This window comes from Colletotrichum chrysophilum (assembly GCF_026319265.1).
Source record: "Colletotrichum chrysophilum strain AFK26 chromosome Unknown scaffold_134, whole genome shotgun sequence".
Taxonomy (NCBI): Eukaryota; Fungi; Ascomycota; class Sordariomycetes; order Glomerellales; family Glomerellaceae; genus Colletotrichum; species Colletotrichum chrysophilum.
The window spans coordinates 68,664-87,288 of record NW_026517421.1 but is presented as its reverse complement, the minus strand read 5'-3'; the positions used below and the strand labels follow the sequence as shown (position 1 = coordinate 87,288).

At 54.0% G+C, this 18,625-nt stretch overlaps 5 protein-coding genes across 5 annotated transcripts; 2 read left to right on the top strand and 3 right to left on the bottom strand.

Moving 5' to 3' along the window:
* Positions 1 to 3,078: 3,078 nt before the first annotated feature.
* COL26b_011264 (uncharacterized protein) lies at positions 3,079 to 4,400 on the bottom strand (the record flags this gene model as incomplete). Its single annotated transcript, XM_053183936.1, has 4 exons — positions 3,079 to 3,210; positions 3,300 to 3,725; positions 3,779 to 3,787; positions 3,840 to 4,400. 4 exons carry the CDS (start codon positions 4,398 to 4,400, stop codon positions 3,079 to 3,081), a joined length of 1,128 nt encoding a protein of 375 aa, XP_053032139.1.
* Positions 4,401 to 8,166: 3,766 nt separating this feature from the next.
* COL26b_011263 (uncharacterized protein) lies at positions 8,167 to 9,423 on the bottom strand (the record flags this gene model as incomplete). Its single annotated transcript, XM_053183935.1, has 1 exon — positions 8,167 to 9,423. One exon carries the CDS (start codon positions 9,421 to 9,423, stop codon positions 8,167 to 8,169), a length of 1,257 nt encoding a protein of 418 aa, XP_053032138.1.
* Positions 9,424 to 12,238: 2,815 nt separating this feature from the next.
* COL26b_011262 (uncharacterized protein) lies at positions 12,239 to 13,861 on the top strand (the record flags this gene model as incomplete). Its single annotated transcript, XM_053183934.1, has 2 exons — positions 12,239 to 12,504; positions 12,565 to 13,861. 2 exons carry the CDS (start codon positions 12,239 to 12,241, stop codon positions 13,859 to 13,861), a joined length of 1,563 nt encoding a protein of 520 aa, XP_053032137.1.
* A 368-nt stretch (positions 13,862 to 14,229) lies between these two features.
* On the bottom strand, positions 14,230 to 15,117 carry COL26b_011261 (uncharacterized protein; the record flags this gene model as incomplete). Its single annotated transcript, XM_053183933.1, has 1 exon — positions 14,230 to 15,117. One exon carries the CDS (start codon positions 15,115 to 15,117, stop codon positions 14,230 to 14,232), a length of 888 nt encoding a protein of 295 aa, XP_053032136.1.
* Positions 15,118 to 15,972: 855 nt separating this feature from the next.
* On the top strand, positions 15,973 to 18,363 carry AKR1 (palmitoyltransferase akr1; the record flags this gene model as incomplete). Its single annotated transcript, XM_053183932.1, has 5 exons — positions 15,973 to 16,233; positions 16,312 to 17,121; positions 17,169 to 17,521; positions 17,572 to 17,684; positions 17,735 to 18,363. The coding sequence occupies 5 exons, from the start codon at positions 15,973 to 15,975 to the stop codon at positions 18,361 to 18,363; spliced, it is 2,166 nt and encodes a 721-aa protein (XP_053032135.1).
* Positions 18,364 to 18,625: the final 262 nt, after the last annotated feature.

The window sequence follows — 18,625 nt, the reverse complement described above, 5'->3', positions numbered from 1 at the left end:
ACCTTTGCCAATGGCGAGACCTCACACGCGGCTTCTATTGCCAATGAATTTGATCCAGCAATCGGCATGTGTCCTGGAAGGAAGGTTTGAGCCCTCAATCTCGCAAATAAGCTCATGGCAGATCCAACGATGATGATCAGCAGAAGCGGAAGAGGTGCAGTTCCCATGATCAAAGTGACATCTGGAGGAAGGCTGACCGGGTCGTTCCAGTAGCCATTTGAAGCCTGGTAATAATCTTTCAGATGAATAGATTGTCAATAGAGCCTTCGGTACCTCGGTGGTCGGGTGTGCTCACCTCCTCGATATACAACGATGAAGAGAGCATTTGAGAGTAGCCAATGCATCAAGGTACTAAGGGAAATTAAGGTTAAGCTATACTTTTAAGGTAACTGAAGCCGATATGTTCCAATCTGTTGTCCTCTTGTCCGCGGAGTTAGCACGATATTCATGTAAATATCGGCATCGGTGCTTTTGGGCAGTATGGCTTACTTTGGTTTTGTTACTCGCAAAGGTCGGAAGTTAGAGGAAAATAAAGCCCATTCTCGGCTCATTTCAAGCCGAGTGAGTAATGAGTTGTACAAAAGATAGAAGAAGGAGAGATATAGTTGTGGTGTGTTGACTACGATAAGCGAAGAGATGGAGGGGGCGCCGCTAGGCACTCCCCCTAGAATACTGCTACGTTCACCAGCTTCTGACTTGAATAATTGTCTTCAGACGTGAGTAAATACGCATATCAAGACTGAGAAGGGTTGACTCACAATGGGGCCCAAGAGGCTACTGAGTAGATAAAAGCCAGGAATGACACAAACCCGCCAAGTACTATGATGAAATAGGTCACAGCCCATGCTGATCTTGGAATAGCAATGGATCGCAAATGCCTTTTCAAAATCCGGCGTTCGGGTAATATCAGTTAATTGGACAAGCTTTGATGGCCAACTTTGCGGCGGTTTGTCCGAATTTGCATTTGTGTCATAGGCCCGCGTACGCATTTGTTGTTGTTTGGGCTGGATAAGAACGATGCGATGACATCACCCGGTGTCACAAGCGATTCTTCAGGTCCGAGGGTCCAGATGACGATAGCACACACAATGAGCTTCAAACCGATTGACACGATCAAAACCAGGAATAACGGTTTAGATACGGCAAATGAACAATCAGAAATTCTGGGCTCTGCCATGCAGTGTGAAATTTTGAAAGTCGATTTTCCGAGTTTCCAATTGTAATGTTCGAGACCATGCTCGGAAACAAAGCCCAGAAGGTTTTCGCCACCCGGGTAAAGCGACGCCTTCCAACGAAACCAATTCAGTTCTCCTAGTTGAGACCAATTGCTAATGTTGAAAAGCCAGTTGTTCTCCGCCGGACTCATGTTCGGAATTATAGAATTGCAGTCGCTTCTGCAGTATGGCGTGAAATCCTGCAGCTCGCCGAACATACGACATTGTGTTGAGATGAATACCGGGTTTTTCTCTGAAGTAGCTGTTTGCGAGATCTGATGGGGGGCTTCGGATGAATTCCAGAGGTGCGGGTCGTCCCATCCGGGGCCTTCGACAATTATAACCACATCGCGATAGTCTCGCAAACCGTAGCAACTCTTCTCGGTATACATTCCAAGGCATGCTGAAACGTCCATCATTTTCCACCCTTGAGCATTGGTCGCCGTCGATGCAAGATACTGGGCATGAGTTATGGATTGATTGTCTGTATGAGGTTGAATGTCCGGTATCAGAGAAGAGTTTCCTAGACCTGGGGGTTGATACTGATCAGAGTTATTGAAATATGTTGTAAGTGGTGGACTATTGACGAGACTGGCCCCAGGGGGGATATACGCAGCCCCTTCAAAGTAGCCCTGAGTTGCAATTGTCATCCGATAGTCTCCCATCCTATTATCGAGGAGAATAACGGAACTGTTGAAAATCATGTGGATCGGAATCGATGTTAAGAACAATATCGACCAGGCTACAAATTTGAACCAAGAAAGTCGAAATGCATTCCGCCACGATGGGATACCGATGTCTAGCCAGTCCTGTTTTGCATGGGTTTTGTCGATTTCCTGTCGTGACGGCGCATTACAGATTTGCATCAAGAAATTCGAGGAAGCGAGTACGATCGTTGAGAGAGCGTTGAGAAGCAGATGAACCAGAGTGTTGGGCGTCGAAATGTCCAAGCATTTCGTCGTCTGGAATATCCAGGTTTGTTTGAAGTCTCCGGTTACGAGAAATGCCGCGAGTGAGATGCTGATCATGATGACCAGTGCTACCGACATCAACACCATATTGACGATTGCCAATCTTCTCCAACCGGCTGGGAGTCTGGCCCAGCGGGGAAGCTGCATCTTTCGATGGTGTGTTCGCACGATCATAGGTGTCGACTGACAAATGGCAGATGGCGACGCGGTCTCGAGCGATGGCCACCCATCAAGTTTGAATTTTGTCGGGTGTTTCGACCTTTTTGTAAGCATCGAGGCTGAGGGTCCATCCCTTTGATCACCGTTTACGTTCCACATTCCTGACATACGGTGCACCACATGCGTAGTGTCGACAACCAAGACTTCTCAGATTTTTCTAACTCAGCCTCCCTTGGCCGTTGGTCAATTGGCGTGAGCCAAGACAAAATCGGCCTTGAAGGTGGAACACATCAGCTCATGCACTGAGACATGTCGCTTTCCTGACGTACTAGGTGTCTGCCCTTCGCAGCGTGTAACGTAACGCATGTTTTCATTTGCATTGGCGGTGTTCCTAGGCGGGCTTGTAAAGCACAGCTTCCACATCAGGCCTCACAACGCTTCACCTAATATGCAGCACATCAATACTGAACGTAGGGAAACAGAAAGCGGATGAGCCTTTGAGACACAATGTACATCATGTGCGATAGTGGTAGTAAGAAGCTCATTATTACTGTTCCGATGAACATAATTAGTAATCTAGAACAATTCTCGGCGCCCGTTCCGGAGCCCGTTTCTGCTCTTGTAGCATGCATTCTCAGCAAACTCCAAACGCCAAGCCTTTGCGTTAAACAATGCTCTATGTCGAATAATCATGACCTCTGACGACAATATCCGTTCGTGGTGTGATAGGTGCATCATACTTCCTCGACAACCTCGACCTGCGGGCCTTCGATTTTCTTCACCTTTCGGCCTTCCCACCATGACATAACGCCAGCCATCATAGCGACACCGCAGCCAAGTCCGATGAAAGTGCCGGTGGCCCATGACTGTGACGGTGATCAGTTTACTTAGCACTTGTGGAGAAAGCTCAGACACATTGCGGTTGAGCTTGCCAAATCGACTGGGAAACACTCACAGGGCGGTCGATGCGGTTGTAACCCCACATAAAGTAGCATAGCACAGCTTGCAGCAGCGTGTTGAGCACCATCATCCAGATCGTAAAACCAAGCTTCCAAAGTGCTGTTGGTGGTGCTGTCTGATTTGTGAACGTCGGCGTGCGGCCCTTTTCGTCCTCGAAAGTCCACGCTGGTGGTCGAAACCAGCCTTTGTTTTGCGCAGCTAGCCTCCGCATGGCTTCGCGATCCTTGAAATTCGTCGCACGGATGAACCAATACAAGTCTCGAAAACGCCATGGCGCGAGACCGAAACCCGTGACGCAGAAGAGAGCGTTGAGGATCTGACTGTCGATCTCTAACCACTTTTTGCGGGGTGAATTATTGTCGTCGGCGGAAGGGTAATTCATGGCGGGAGCAGCGTTGATGAGGAGGAAGAAGAGCATAGCCTGTGAGTTGTGAGTGAGTTGCGATGAGATTGGGTTGTGTGAGTGAAACGTACGCCCCAAGCCTGTGAGTGAGTTAGCCGGCTGCATCGATGAGAAGATGACGTGAGAACGTACCACGATGTTCAAGCAGTAGATGGTGATGATGAAGCCCGATGGTGTCAGGAAAAACTTCCAAAAAGCCTTCAAGCCATTGACGACGGTCGTTTGCCATGGAGCCTTCTCCTTGGCCATGTGCTTCTCATACAGACTTTGGCGTCTTTGAAATTGCTGCCTTGGGTCGGGGCTGCCGTTAGCTTGGTCGTCCCCCATGAGAACTCTCGCTTCGTCGGGTTCTCCCTCGTGTCTCTCATCGGGCTTGTCACTATCCTTGAAGACACTCCGGAATGCAGGCTGTCCCTCGGTGGCGATGGACCCGTTCCTTGTCGATGACCTCACAAGGGCAAGCTCGCCGTCGCGCTCTTGTCTCGCGAAACGGGCTGAGTGACCCTGGGAATTGAAAGCGATGTTGTCACCGCCAGAGTTTTCGTCGCGCAATTCCGTGAGGTTCGGTGCCTGTGCGATGGCAGTTCCAGCGGCCTGCCACATTCCGAGCTGGGGGTTGGCGTTCATGATGGAAAGCGAGGCGCCCCGGACGCGGCCGACGATGCCGTCGTTGGCGGCGGGTGGATCGGCCATTGCGGGCGACGTCGGACGGAGGCTGTGGGTGGCGTGTATCAATGCAATGCGTCAGCAGCAATCGTCAACGCCGTGTCATTCGTGACTGCAATGCAGCGATGGATGACGCTCAATCGATAGGTACTAGGAGTCGCGTAGGTCGATGAAGTGAAGTCGGCGAGGACGGGAAAGGAGATTCTTTTGATGCGGCCGCCGTGGAAGTAGGAAAACTTTAATTAGGTGCCTGACGAGGTGACGGAAGCGGAAGGGGTGATGGCTGTGAGACCCTGCCTTTTGATGGTTTAGCGCCTTGGCGATCCCTGCCGTCACCAGATACGCGGACAAGTACGACGGCCTTTACGCGGGAAGGTGCGAGTCTTCCGACCCCGATGGACCACCCGAGACTGCCCTGTTTTGCGTCCGGTTCTCCCGAGGCTATTCGGAAGAGCCTCCGTCATTGACATCACCTGCAGTGACTTGCAAGCAATTTTTCGGGATCTCTGGATGAGTCTAGAGAAATCTGGGAACAAGCAGTTTCTTCGGGCTTTTGCGAGCAATACGGATGCGGATGCGGAGGCCATCCAGGGTCCGTACGGCAATACGCTACTCGAGTCATACCTCAGCCCTTTTAATGGAACCAATCTCACTGTCACCGACACACTTCTCGGCGAAAGCGAGGGGACCCCACACTAACCCATACGAAGCCTTCGTAAATACCAATTATTCGGGAAAATATCTCTAGGCCAGCGTGGATCATAACAAACCAAACTTCTAACCCCAAAAACAACCTTAAATCATCAGATCCACTTGCAAACAATTTCGCCAGTCGTCGCATGGGGGATCATGCGTAAACATCATAGATGAAAGCCCGTTCTGTCAATGCTAAGTAAGTTGGTCTTGAGTACGCATACTGATCATTGCCCATGCGATTCTTACTAACACCAAAGTCTTAAGCCATTGCAATTAATCGTCTACAAATTCAGTAGATACCTTAGGACGGATTTCAGTCACCAGCTACAAACAGCAGAAAGACTGCAATCCAAAGTGGCGAGCCTTCTATTCATATTGAAGTTCTCGAAGCATATACCCGCTACTGACTGCCGCACAAAAGTGGAGGTCTCTACCAGGATCGACAAGATCATCTAGATCTCCAGGTCAGAACGAAAATGTCAAGTACGCCGCATCCCAAATCTTATGTTTGGAGGGGCTGCAGTCTGGGATAATGGGCCAACTGGCAATCGCAATATGGCGCCAGGTAAACGAGACGGCGTTCTTCCGTCCAGATTTAAGTCCGTCTAGATTTAAGCTCTGACCTGGCACCAAGGGCGGGGATTGTTACCAATGGTACGTGGTTCGTCCCAAGTGTACATTCCTGGGGTGTTACCGTGCAAATCATATTCAACCACAGAGCTGGAATCTAGGATATTACGAGGCCTCGCTCGACTTCGCGCGGCAACAACTTGCTGATGACGTATCTACTGCAACATCCCCAGCAAGAGTAGCATTGTCCGAGGTCTAGAATGTACGCAGGCAGAGTTAGGAAGGCAGAGGTTCTGCACACATTCAACAGTTCCCAACGAAGCTTGGCTTGCCCACCAGTGCATTGCGCGGTGCCGCCGTCACCGACATCACCTGCTTTTTACTGCTATTTACAATCCTCCATGCGCAAATAGTTTTCCTACAAACCTAGTCATCAAATTGCTGTAATTCCCATATAATTCATTCAAGTTCACGTCGTTCTCAAGTCGCGTTGAAAGTTTTTTTATTCCCTTTCGAGTATTTGTGCACAACGAAGCTACACAATCTCGAAAATGGTCAACGCTATTTTCTCACCCGTACCTTGATCCAGTGTGCACCTCCGGGACTATTATGTAGATGACATCCGACGTCTAGCAACATTGAGGGCCACAATGACCAGTTGGCTGGCGTGCTGCGCATCCAGCATTTTTTCTACGAGCACTTAGGCTCCTTGTAGCAGGCTCCGCCGCAGGCCCTATGGCCATCGGGGCAGTCGCAGCAGGTGCCATCTTGGCGGGCGTCGAGAAGCCCGGGGACTTCGACCGATGTATCGATTGGATTCGGGGATGCCATGACGACACCAGCCGAGAGCGCAATGGCGGCAAGAACGGCGAAGAGCTTCATTTTCGGCTTGGAGGGAATATCAGCACAATCAACGTCTAGAGCAGCAATGTTTGCCTGAGCGGGAGTATTACTTGAGAGTGCTTCTTAAGCGGAGAGTATGTAAAGTAGTTTCGAGGAGTCTGAGGAATTGATGTTAGCCACATAGACTGCCCGATCAATCAAGGACTCGTCGTTTACCTTGATAGTTGGCTTGTAATGATAAGACGATTGGGTTGAAGAGGAGAGTTCATTCACATCAACAGCGGCGACATCTAGGCCTTAAATAATTTTTATGTAGGCTGCTTACACGTCTCGATGAGAATCTTCACAGTTGTACCAGTCTATCTGCGCTGTCTCAGCGGAGCTCCGCATTCTGCGTCAGTCTAGGAGCGTATAACTGTGAATCGTGAGCTGCTGCTTACCCGGGGCGGCTTGTACTAGGTAACGGCGTGAGCTGTGTACTGGGTTGAACGAATCCTCCAATTCCCCTATCCCATGTTCCGGGGGTAGCGGCACACGAGTCAATCTATCTGCACCTTCTTAACGGAGCTCCGCATTCTGCGTCAATCTAGGAGAGTATAATTGTGAATCGTGAGCTTCTGCTTGCTCGGGGCTCGTACTAGGTAACGGCGTGAGCTGTGGATTGGATTGAACGATTCCTCCTATTCCCCTTTCCTATGTTCCGCGGCCAGCGGGACACGAGTCAATTTTGGAGCCAAGACGGACAGAACTCCGTGCCAAGCATTCTTCAAAAGTATACATGAGTTTGGTTTTTGCATCTCCGGTAAGTTATGACAACTGTACTCAACAACTAACGGGTCTGCTATCGAAATGCAACCTTACTGTCGTATGATCCCATCGACTGCTGGCGGACTGCCCTACGTGGGCTGATGGGTTTCATCCAACCAGATGTTCCCCAACACGATCAATGCTATTGATTTTGCCTAGCTAATAGCGCAAGTTATAGCCGACCAGAATCAGCGCATACGAAATGGTTCTATCGATCTTTTGCAGCGCGGTCAACCAGCAGCACACTGGGCGTACAGAATCACACAGCAAGGTCATAACAATAGGTTTTTGAGGACGATTGTTGCTTGCGTGTTCCCATACCGCCAGCGACTGGTATGAAGCAGAACCTCGTTATGATGCCGAAGCAAGTGTGGGAGCCGAACCACAAGTTTAAATATTTCCGGTAGATGAATTCAACGAAATTGTGGACTCAGACCAGACGCGTCATCGTTCGGCTTGGATTCGAACTCAAATATCCCACCGGCAGTTCGGATGATATTATTCTCGCCATGTCTAAACAACATCTTTCTCTAAATCATCACCGCTGGTTCCTATTTCGTGGAGTTCGATTTTCCGCACGAGAAAAAAACTGATTCGCACGGTTCCGAAACAGGAAGCTACCGAGATAATCAGCGACCGGGAAGTCAGGAAGTCGCGCAACTTCTCGGCATCAAGCAGGGTCTCCAATGCCGCCGCCTTTTCATTCTGTCCTGGGCTCCTTGGTATGGACGTGACAAGTTGACACACAAGTAAAAGCGACGAGGCTACTCTTTGAAGGACGCATGGGAAAATATTGACTGACGAGCTTCCGGTGAAGAAGACTCTTAGCTCAGCTGGACTTGTGGATGCACGAAGTAAGTTGTCTGAGAGGCAAGCGTCAGGTTGCCACAGCCCACTGCTCACCGCTCCATAGCTTCATCGTTGTCCACAGCCAGTAGTCACGGCCCTTGATCAACCACACCAGGAACCCCGGCAAGCGCCATCCCATCGCCGCGCCGACGCCTTTACTCTTCCCAATCGGCACCATTTGCGTTTCTCTCAGATCTTCTTTGAACACCCGGTCATCCCTGATCGCCACGTTCGGCTTCCCCGAAACAAGCAGCAGGTCCCGCTCGAGGTTGGCGCAAAGAACCGGGACGGCGCCGAGGATATTGTGGACTGCCGGCCGGGCATACGAGGACACATCCCCGATGGCGTAGATGCGCGGCCCCGCTTTGTCGACACGGAGAGTCGACGGGTTCGTTTCGACGCGCCCATCAGAGGTGAGTAGCGACGGATTGATGAACGAGGTGTTTGGGCGAGCGCCTGTTGCTGGGATGTACAGGTCCGCGCTGAGAGTCTGGCCATTTGAAAGGTTGATGGTCGCAGACATTCCGACGTTCTCAACTCCCGCTTCGTTTGGGATAACGCCTTCAACGCGAGTGTTCTTGATCACAGTGACGCCTACTTGTGCCAAATATCGCTCAGCCTTCTGAGCCAGTGCTGGGCGCAATGCGGGAAGAATCTTGGTCCCGGCCGTGACTAGCGTGATAGCCACCTTCGGCTTCCCCGGTGTCGAATTGAAGAGGCCCGCCCGACCATTGAGATACTCTCCCAGCTCTCCTGCAGTTTCGACTCCAGCCGGGCCGCCCCCTGCAATGACGATAGTCTTCGCTTGCGGTAGAGCCTTGCGAAAGTCCTCCCAGCTCTGCCGCAGACCTTCGTAGCTGCTGTTGAGTCCTAGGAGAGGAGAGGGTGTGGATGCACCGGTTGCAATGACCAAAGCGTTGAAGTCGACGTTCTCAATACCCTGGCTCCCAGCCACGGAGACAGACACAGTGCGGTTGACATGGTCCAGCGCCGTTGCAGTCCCGCACATGAAATGAAATCTGTCAGCTGGGTATTGCTGAAAGACTGTTGCGATGTAGACGAATAACTTGTCTTGGGGAAAGATGTCGTCCGATATCAAGGCGCGCGGACATGCGGGACGACACATGACATGGGATGAACTGCTGACCAGGACGACCTGGTAGCCTTCCTCAGCCGCCAGGTCCGGAATAACATGTCGCAAAAGATAGTGAGCCGTTGAGACGCCGCCGTATGACCCGCCGAGAATGACGATGTTCTGCTTGGGCGAGTTGCCGTTTCGAGACATCTTCAGCTGTGCCAAAAATGGGATGCAGTTGCTGGAATGACGGGGGTTTTAAATGAATGGGTGGAATGAAGCGTTTGCAAAACTGCCGACCCAAATAATTGTAATTCAATGGAGCCAAAGAGACCCTTCCTATTTGTACTACTCTTTAATATTTCCTGCGGACCAATTCGGACGGATGAGGGTATCATGGTGGTGAAGGATTGCTGATGTGGCTTGCGCCACCGTCATGGTTCGGCCGAGCTCCGGACGAACAGACATCACTACATATTCTATCATTGTCGAATACTGGACTGTGACAACTGAAATGACAACTCATTCTCGAGAACGTATCATTTGGTCTAGATTGTTGGTGGTATTATTGGCTGTGTATTCCGACATTTGAGGCTTGGAGACAAGTGGAGGAAGTTAGTGGGGGATATCGTTAATATCAGTTTAGTTTACATCAATGGTCTGAATTGAGTTATCACCTCGTGAATTATGGCGTTGTTAGTCAAAGGGCCCTCGAAGGGTGGTCGTTGTCAAGTCTATGCGGTAGACAGCGAAAGATTGGATATTAAGGTAGGATAAAATGAATGTTGTTTTATACAGTGGATATATCCAGGTCCGACTGCTAGATGAATCCAATGGTATACCGTAATTCTCTTCCAGATATAGTAGCGTTTTATCATGTCTAAACATACTGGTTTTCACCCTATTAAAGCAAATAACACTTACCGCCAACCCTTCTTCCGTCGAGGGTTGATGAATTGTGACCAACGCCAAGAAACCCATCCGGTGCTTGCTGCTGTGCCGCCACAGTACAGATACCACAAGACCGCGTTCCAACAGAGATCCTTGTCTGATGCCTGGTGTTCGTCGACGGCATACTATTTGAAAGTTGGTATGCCGCCAACGGGTATTCGCATGTCTCCTCATCCTCCTCATTCCATCTCCTCGGCTGTTCACCCGTCCGAAACATCGCCAGTGTTTGCTCGTTCAATCAATTTCTCAACAGCTTCACGGGATACTATCATGCATCGCCGGCCAGTCGCGCATCCAGGCGGACCTACTCACCCCCCGGCCAGCACAATCCGTTGTGGTAACGCCCGGGCACCTCCTCCGCCCGACCCCGACCACACCTCCCCAAACGCCCCGCGCTTCGAGATTGTCACAACGCACATTCACGTCTTCGGCTACCCTACAGACCAAGGTGACGGGGTGAATGTCGTGGCGCTCGAGGACGTCTCAGCCATTGACCTGGCCTTTCTTTCTCTCCCATACGAGCCTCTGAACAACTCCATCTGGCAAGCCTCACACAAGGACCCGTTTTATAGTCGTCCGGCCGTTTACTTGCGCTTCAGCGACCCCGTCCGACTCCCAGACCAAGACGCCGAGAACGAGTTCTGCAGGCGTTTGCTCCGTCTTGGGGCGCGGCGGTGGGAGTCTCTTGACCGGTTCCGGTTCGTGCTAGGGGCTATCAACTACGACGACCTTGTCATCGACGAGATAGAGGGCGGGTTTGCATCAGTTCCGACGTCTGAGGAGCGTCGTTGGGTGTCAGTGGCGTGGCCTGCTGGGGGCGGTGTCTGCATTGCTGAGATACCGCGACGGCTGCCTGACTTTGGGGAGCATGAGGAGTTTTCTGCGAGGGAAAATCTGATTTTGGAGCGCAGATCGATCTTGAGGATGGCGCGGAACATGGATGAGAAGGCGAGTATGTTGTTGGAGACTTTTGAAGGGAGGATGTATGAAAATGTGGATGAAGTAGATAGTCGAGTCATTCGAATTTCGGATCTTAAAGAGTTTCAGAAGTCTTCCGAAGCTGGAGAGGACTTAGTTCATCAGACAGGGTTAGGTGCATTGTCTCTTGACGATAGTTCGGAGAAGTGAAATCCTAACAGACAAGTCCTACATTCACTACGTCTAATCCACAAGTTGAGAATTCCTATTTGGTGAGCTAGTAATTACTGTCTCTAGCTCTTGGCCGTCTTTCATCGTTGCCCTATGGGCCCTCAACGTGACTGTCTATTCTCGTTAACCTGCAGGTCCTGGCTGCTTTAGAAGTTGGTTTTCTTGACACATTTTCTGAGGAATATAAGTTCTGAACAGTTGCTCAGAGTCGAAAGTGATCTTTCTTAGGTGTTGTCAAAGTCATGCCAAGTTACAAGCATAAGCCTCCGACTATTGAGACTCAGTGAGACGTCAGTGGGCCAGTCTTGAGACTGCATGAGTCCAGACTCTCCGAAACCCAGACTGTAAAGTCTGAGCCAAGTTGACAACTGGAGAATCGACAAAAGTTGCCAGGATCATGACAGTCAAGAAAAAGCTCTCACCCACGTGTCTGAGTTCAGTCGGCGACTCGGGGAACGCCGAGGGGGACGTGGCCCGTCAAGGTAGCGGGCGATGAGGTAATGGGAACCCGCTGCTGCGCTCCCTTTGGAGGGGCAACGGTTCAGAAAAAATTCCTATGCCCGCTAGGGGGTGGCGGCGGTGTGGAGTTTCGGTGCTGGGGCCCCTGTCTTGCGCCGAGCGTCAGCGCTGTTGCGCGCTGCACTGAAGCGGCAGGTCGCAGGCTGGTTGGCCGCTGGTAGGCAGGTCGGGCCACGGCGGTTGAGGCAGGTGGGCGGATATCTTCGGCGTTGGCGGGGTCATTTTTCATTCTCGCACCATCCCACCACAAGGATTGCGTTTCTCTTTTCGGCTTCGTCAGACCTGCGTCCGTGGGCTGAGAAAGTGTTCTTCTTTTTCGTTTCCTACCTCTTTCTCTGTTGCGACTTTCTTTCTTTCATACCCTAAACAACCATCCCGAATACCCACGATCCCTCAATCCGCAATCATGGGCGACATCAAGTCCATCAACGCCACCAGAGTGGCCGTCACCGCCCAGTCGGCGACTGAGCTGATTGGCAACACGCCGCTCGTTCGTCTAAACAAGATCCCCCAGAGCTTGGGAATCGAGGCCGAGGTGTACGCCAAGGTCGAGCTCTTCAACGCCGGCGGCAGCGTCAAGGACAGAATAGCCCTGCGCATGATCGAGGAGGCCGAGAAGAGCGGCCGCATCAAGCCCGGCGACACCCTCATCGAGCCCACCAGCGGCAACACGTACGTCTGCGCAGCATTGCCCTCCCTCTGACCCTCCAAAGCTCACACATTTCTCTCCAGTGGTATCGGCCTGGCGCTCGTCGGCGCCATCAAGGGCTACAAGACCATCATCACCCTCCCCGAGAAGATGTCCGCCGAGAAAGTCTCCGTCCTCAAGGCCCTCGGCGCCACCATCATCCGCACCCCGACCCAGGCCGCCTGGGATAGCCCCGAGTCGCACATCGGCGTCGCCCGCCGCCTCGAGAAGGAGATCCCCAACGCCCACATCCTCGACCAGTACGGCAACCTCGACAACCCGCTCGCCCACGAGTTCGGCACCGCCGAGGAGATCTGGAACCAGACCAACGGCGCCATTACCGCCGTCGTCGCCGGCGCCGGCACCGGCGGCACCATCACCGGCATCGCCCGCGGCCTCAAGAAGCACAACAAGAACATCAAGGTCATCGCCGCGGACCCCCACGGCAGCATCCTCGCGCTGCCTGAGTCGCTCAACCAGGAGCACGTGAACGAGGGCTACAAGGTCGAGGGCATCGGCTACGACTTCATCCCGGACGTGCTGGACCGCGAGATCGTCGACAAGTGGTACAAGACCGAGGACCGCGAGTCGTTCCAGCTCGCGCGCCGCCTGATCGCTGAGGAGGGTTTGTTGGTCGGCGGCAGCTCCGGCTCCGCGATGGCGGCCATGGTCCGCGCCGTCAAGGACCTCGGCCTCGGCAAGGGCGATACCGTTGTTGTCGTGCTGCCCGACAGCATCCGCAGCTACCTCTCCAAGTTCGCCGACGACGACTGGCTGGCCGCGAACGATCTCCTGCCCGAGGTCAACGGCCTCGAGACGCAGGCCTCCTCGAACAAGCCCGAGACGACGGACCCCTACCACGGCGCGACGATCCGCGCGCTGCGCTTGAAGCCCGTCATGACCGTCTCCGCGTCCAGCCCCGTCTCCGAGGCGTCCGAGATCATGCGCGACAAGGGCTTCGATCAGCTTCCCGTCCTTTCTGCGACGGGCAACAAGCTCGTTGGTCTGGTCACGCTCGGCAACCTGCTCAGCTACGTGTCTTCCGGCCGCGCGTCCGCGAGCAGCCCCGTCAGCGACGTCATGTTCGACTTTGGCCGCCTGGACGAGGTCGTCACGGATCCCAGAGAGATCGCCGGCGGCGAGGCCAAGGAGAAGGGCAAGAAGCGCAAGTTTGTCGAGATCACGCTCGACACGCCGCTGTCGACGCTCAGCAAGTTCCTCGAGTGGAACAGCGCGGCGGTTGTTACCGAGAAGGGCGAGGGCAACAAGGCGCTTTCGAAGCCTGTGGCGGTCGTCACCAAGGTCGACCTGCTCACCTGGGTTGTGAACAAGAAGGCGTAGATGTTATCTTTTTCCCCTTCATGATGATGAAATGGATTCGATAGAGTGGGGCAAAAGACACGCGAGGAGGGATGATGGGATTTTGTTTTTATTAACGGCGTTTGGAAGCGAGCATCGCGGTGGCAGGGGCGAATGTTGGGTCGCATCAACTGACCCCGGTTTGGCAGCATTGGCTTGGAAGTCTCGGATGGGTAGACTCAACATCTACATACAACAGGGCAGCCTGATCAATGGATAGAATAACAGTATGCGCATTTTTGAACCCAGCTCTTTCTTCTCCGTATCATGCTTGTCACGTTTTTGAAAGACGCTCTTTTTGCTCAAAATCATGTAATTGTATTATTATGTGCCCCTCTCGGCGATGATTATTATACCCGCTCGGCGATCCAAGACCACCACTTGTCGGCTCCGGGTCCGCTTCCAGACACGTTGCCCGCGACAACGTCAACCTCGACATCGAATTCGCGCAGCTGATCGAAGGTGAACTTCTCAGTGCCATATGCGCCCAGCCAGTCGTCGTGCTCCTCAGAACCAATATCATCAATACCGACGCCAGAATCCAACAGGCCCTTGCTGCGCGAAGCACGGATGCGGGTGATCTCCGCCTCCAGACTCGTCTTGACAAGCGCGCCGGGCAGCGCAGTGAACAGATCGACCTTGTTCGCGGCCACCAAGACGGGGATCGGCGCGGGGGGCTTGGAGGTCTTGCTCGAAGAGGCGCGCTTCTGCAGACCAAGCAGAACATCGTAGAGGTAGCTGGCGGACGGGGCGAGGACGTCCTGCTCGCTGATGGCGGCGGCGTCGACCATGTAGACGATGGACTTGAGCTTGGACTTGTCGTTGGCGCTGCCGGCGAGCTTCGCCATGGCGAAGTTGCGCAGCTTGCCGTGGCCGGGGGTGTCGACGAGGAGGAACTTTGTATGGGTGCCGCTGGTGTCGTCGTGGTTGCGGAAGCTGGTCTTGGTCTTGCTGTCGCGGGAGGCCGTGAGCTCGACGGTCTTGGGGCGCTGGGAGGTGTGGGTCGCCGCGGGGGTGTCGCCGCGCTCGAAGAGGGTGAGGAGGGCGGTCTTGCCGGCGCCGGAGGGGCCGAGGAGGAGCACGGAGGGGAGGGTGGTGTAGGGCGTCGACTTGACGAGGATGAAGTGCAGCAGGATGGGGAAGAGGAGGACGATGGCGACGCCGATGAGGATGACGGGGGCGGAGGGCGTCATGATGTGTTCGAAGAACTCGACGAAGGAGCCCGTGTTGGCTGCCATGATTGCGGTCGTTTGGCCTCTGGGGACAGGAGGCGTGGGGAGGGGGATCGTATCGAGTACGAGGCGCGCGAACGGCCGACTGTTGGGGGAAGATTGACGATGTTTTAGTCGTGGTCGTTGACAGATTTCCAGAAGGAATCGCGTGCCAATGCCATGCCGTCGGTGGAGTGGAAGGCGTCTGGTGGAGCTTGTCTCTGTCCACGTCCCCCTTTGGGTTAGACCCGTTGAGCTGTCTTCTCCAGCCACACTTGCGCGCCTGAGTGACGAGGCTGAGGGTGGCCGAGGAACCCGACCAACCAGGGCCCTCATGCGTGACCGATGCCAAGCTTTGGGGCGCTGTCACCCTGCCATCCAATGACGGCTACGACGGCAGGTGACGGGTGGGCCGCCTCCTTTGTCAGCTCAGCCTCGCTAGTCCGATTTAGGGGGAGGGTCCCCGGCGATCTCCTTCTGACCTCTTTCTTAGTGGAAAGCGCCCCCAGTCTTCAACGCTGCTGCCGAGTGAAGTGTTGCTGGAGCTGACGACACGCAATCTCGTCCCCTTGGCTTCGGTGCCTTTTCCGCTCCGTCGTTTCTTTTCGCCTCGACCGTTGTGCGTCTTGCGTTGTGTCTCTTTTTTATTCCCACCTTCGAGACCCCTGGCCTTGTATCTTTTTTTTTACTACCGTCGTCGCCTGGACCATCAACCTTAACGAGCAATGCGACGCTAAGATCGATCCGAAAAGCTTCCGTCTGCCGAATAGATACCTCCCCCCGTCCTCCCGTCGCATAAACCAGCGTCCACTCCTTCGATAATCTCCCCGTCCTTCCGAGCCCACAACCACACAATCGCGCCAAGCTTGGCCCCCGACCTCGATGGACAAGTCAACGACACCAGGAGGCGGCGCCGCAGCTGCCTCTGTCGCCCCAAACCAGCCCGCCAACAAGACCAGTGCCGTCGCGCCGACATTAAACAACGAGGTCGAGATGGGAAACATGGGCGGCGATGCGCCAAACGCAGAGAACGACATCATGCAGATTGCCAGAGTTGGAGACGTCCCGGCCATGGAGAAGCTCTTTGAGGCCGGCGAGTACGATGCGACTTTCTCAGACGACGAGGGCATCACCCCCCTCCATGTACGTTTCCATGCAGCCTCCCAGCGTCCACTCTTTGTGCCACCTTTGACCGCATCACATGGCGCTAACGGCTCCTAGTGGGCAGCAATCAACAACCAGTATGCCATGTGCAAGTTCCTCATCGACAACGGCGCCGAGATCAACAGGAAGGGGGGAGAGTCAGTAGCCACTCCCCTCCAGTGGGCCGCCCAGAGATGTCACTACTACACCGTCAACCTCCTCCTCCAGCATGGCGCCGACCCCCTCATCACCGACGCCCAGGGCTACAACACCCTCCACATCTCGACCTTCAACGGCAACACGCTGCTGCTCGTCCTCCTCCTCCACCAGGGCATCCCCGTCGACGTCCTCGACAGTTATGGGCACACGGCCTTGATGTGGTCTGCCTACAAGGGCTTCCCGCAATGCGTCGACCTCTTCCTGCGCTGGGGCGCGAGCGTCCACACGACCGACGAGCAGGGCTTCACCGCGCTGCACTGGGCGCTCGTCAAGGGCTCCCCCGCGTGTATACAGAGACTACTCGAGTACGGCGCCGACCGATTCGCAAAGACGCAGACCGGCAAGACGCCTGCCGTGACGGCGAAGGAGCTTAACACGACCAACGCGTGGCATCGCGCCTTGAAGGAGTGTGGATATGACGAGGACGCGCAGCCGATCGAGCCGCATTTCCCTGGTGCGCGCTTCCTCCGCCAGGATAAGAGGGGATTCGTCACCAAGTTCCTGTTCCTCTGGCCGTTCGTGCTGGTGTGGTCTATCATCACCATACTGGGGAGCATGCCGGTGTATGCGGGCGTGTTCTTCGCGGTGATAGTGGGATACAGCATCCAATGGTGCGCGCAACAGGTCATTGAGTTTGCGCCGCCTGATATGAAGCACTTCCATAAGACTGTGAGTGTCTTTGGTCTCTCATGCGAGATTAATGCTGACGATTGCAGCCCTGGTTGGCAGGTATCTTTGCCGCTTCCGTGTTCTGGACTGGCCTTAGATGGCTGACGACCGTCTTGCCTGGCACCACTGGATCTGCCGCCACTCAGTCTCACTGGTGGTTGAACTTGCTCTTTGGAACTTTCCTCGGCCTTACTGCCTACTTTTATGCCGCCGCTATGCGCTACGACCCCGGCTTCGTCCCCAAGATGAATGGCATCGCCGAGCAGAAGGCCGTGATTGATGAGCTGCTTAAGCTGTGGAAGTTCGATGAGTCCAACTTCTGTGTTACGTGCATGATCAGGACCCCTCTCCGCAGCAAGCACTGCAAGCGTTGCCAGAAGTGTGTCGCGAAGCACGACCAGTGAGTTTATCCATATGTCTTGTAGTAAAACTGCTTACTGACTTCCTTAGTCACTGCCCTTGGGTCTACAACTGTGTTGGCGTCAACAACCATCGCCACTTCTTCTTGTACCTCATCAGCTTGACCTTGGGCATCATCTCCTTTGACTTCCTTGTCTACTACTGTAAGTGGCTCATGCCTCACCCTCAGATCCGCGATCTAACTCTCGCACAGACCTTTCCGACATCTCAGCCAAGGCTTCCGACAGCTGCAACTTCCTTAGCCCTGGCCTCTGCAAGGTCGTCAACGCGGATGGCTACACCGCGATCCTCACCGTCTGGGTCTCCCTCCAACTCACCTGGGTCGGCATGCTGCTCTTCGTTCAGTTCGTCCAAGTCTCCCGCGCGATGACTACCTACGAGAACATGTTCGGTATTCAGGACGGCTCCGTCACCTCCGCCTTCACCTCGACTGGCACTCCCCTCGACCCGAACCACCCGTCCCTCGCAACCCCCGAGACCCATGGCCATGGCCACGCCCACAAGCACAAGGGCGGTCGCCTCCAGCAATGGGCCCGTCTTCTCGGCGTCGACCCCTTCATCGAGACCATCCGCGGTCGTGGCGCCGCCACCGGCAACAAGCGCAGAAAGAAGAACCCCTACTCCAACGGCTGCATGGTCAACTGCCGCGACTTCTGGTGCGATCCTGCGCCTACCTTTGGTCCTCGCGAGAACGGTTCGGCTATGCTGGCTGGTGAGCCCATCAACTACACGGCAATGTACGAGAGCCCATCTCTCATGAACATGAGCCGTGGACGACGCAGAGCGGGTGGTTACGAGTCAGTCGCCGGCGAGGAGGTGTAATAGAATTGCTTGCTCGTTTTCAAAGATTGGCCAGCGCGCGAAATTTGAGTTCAGAGAAGGTGGATAAACAAATCCATTATTCCCATGGGTTGAGGGGGGTTTATATGGTGTTGAGAGTTCATTTTCAGAAGCGAGCCGGGACGAAAAGACGGATTGATGATGATCAAAGGAGAAGAGTGAGACAAATGTTCCCCACGAAAAGAAAGAAGACGCGGCGTAATGGCACTGCTGCATGGCTTCCTTTGCGAAATGTGTATTATTG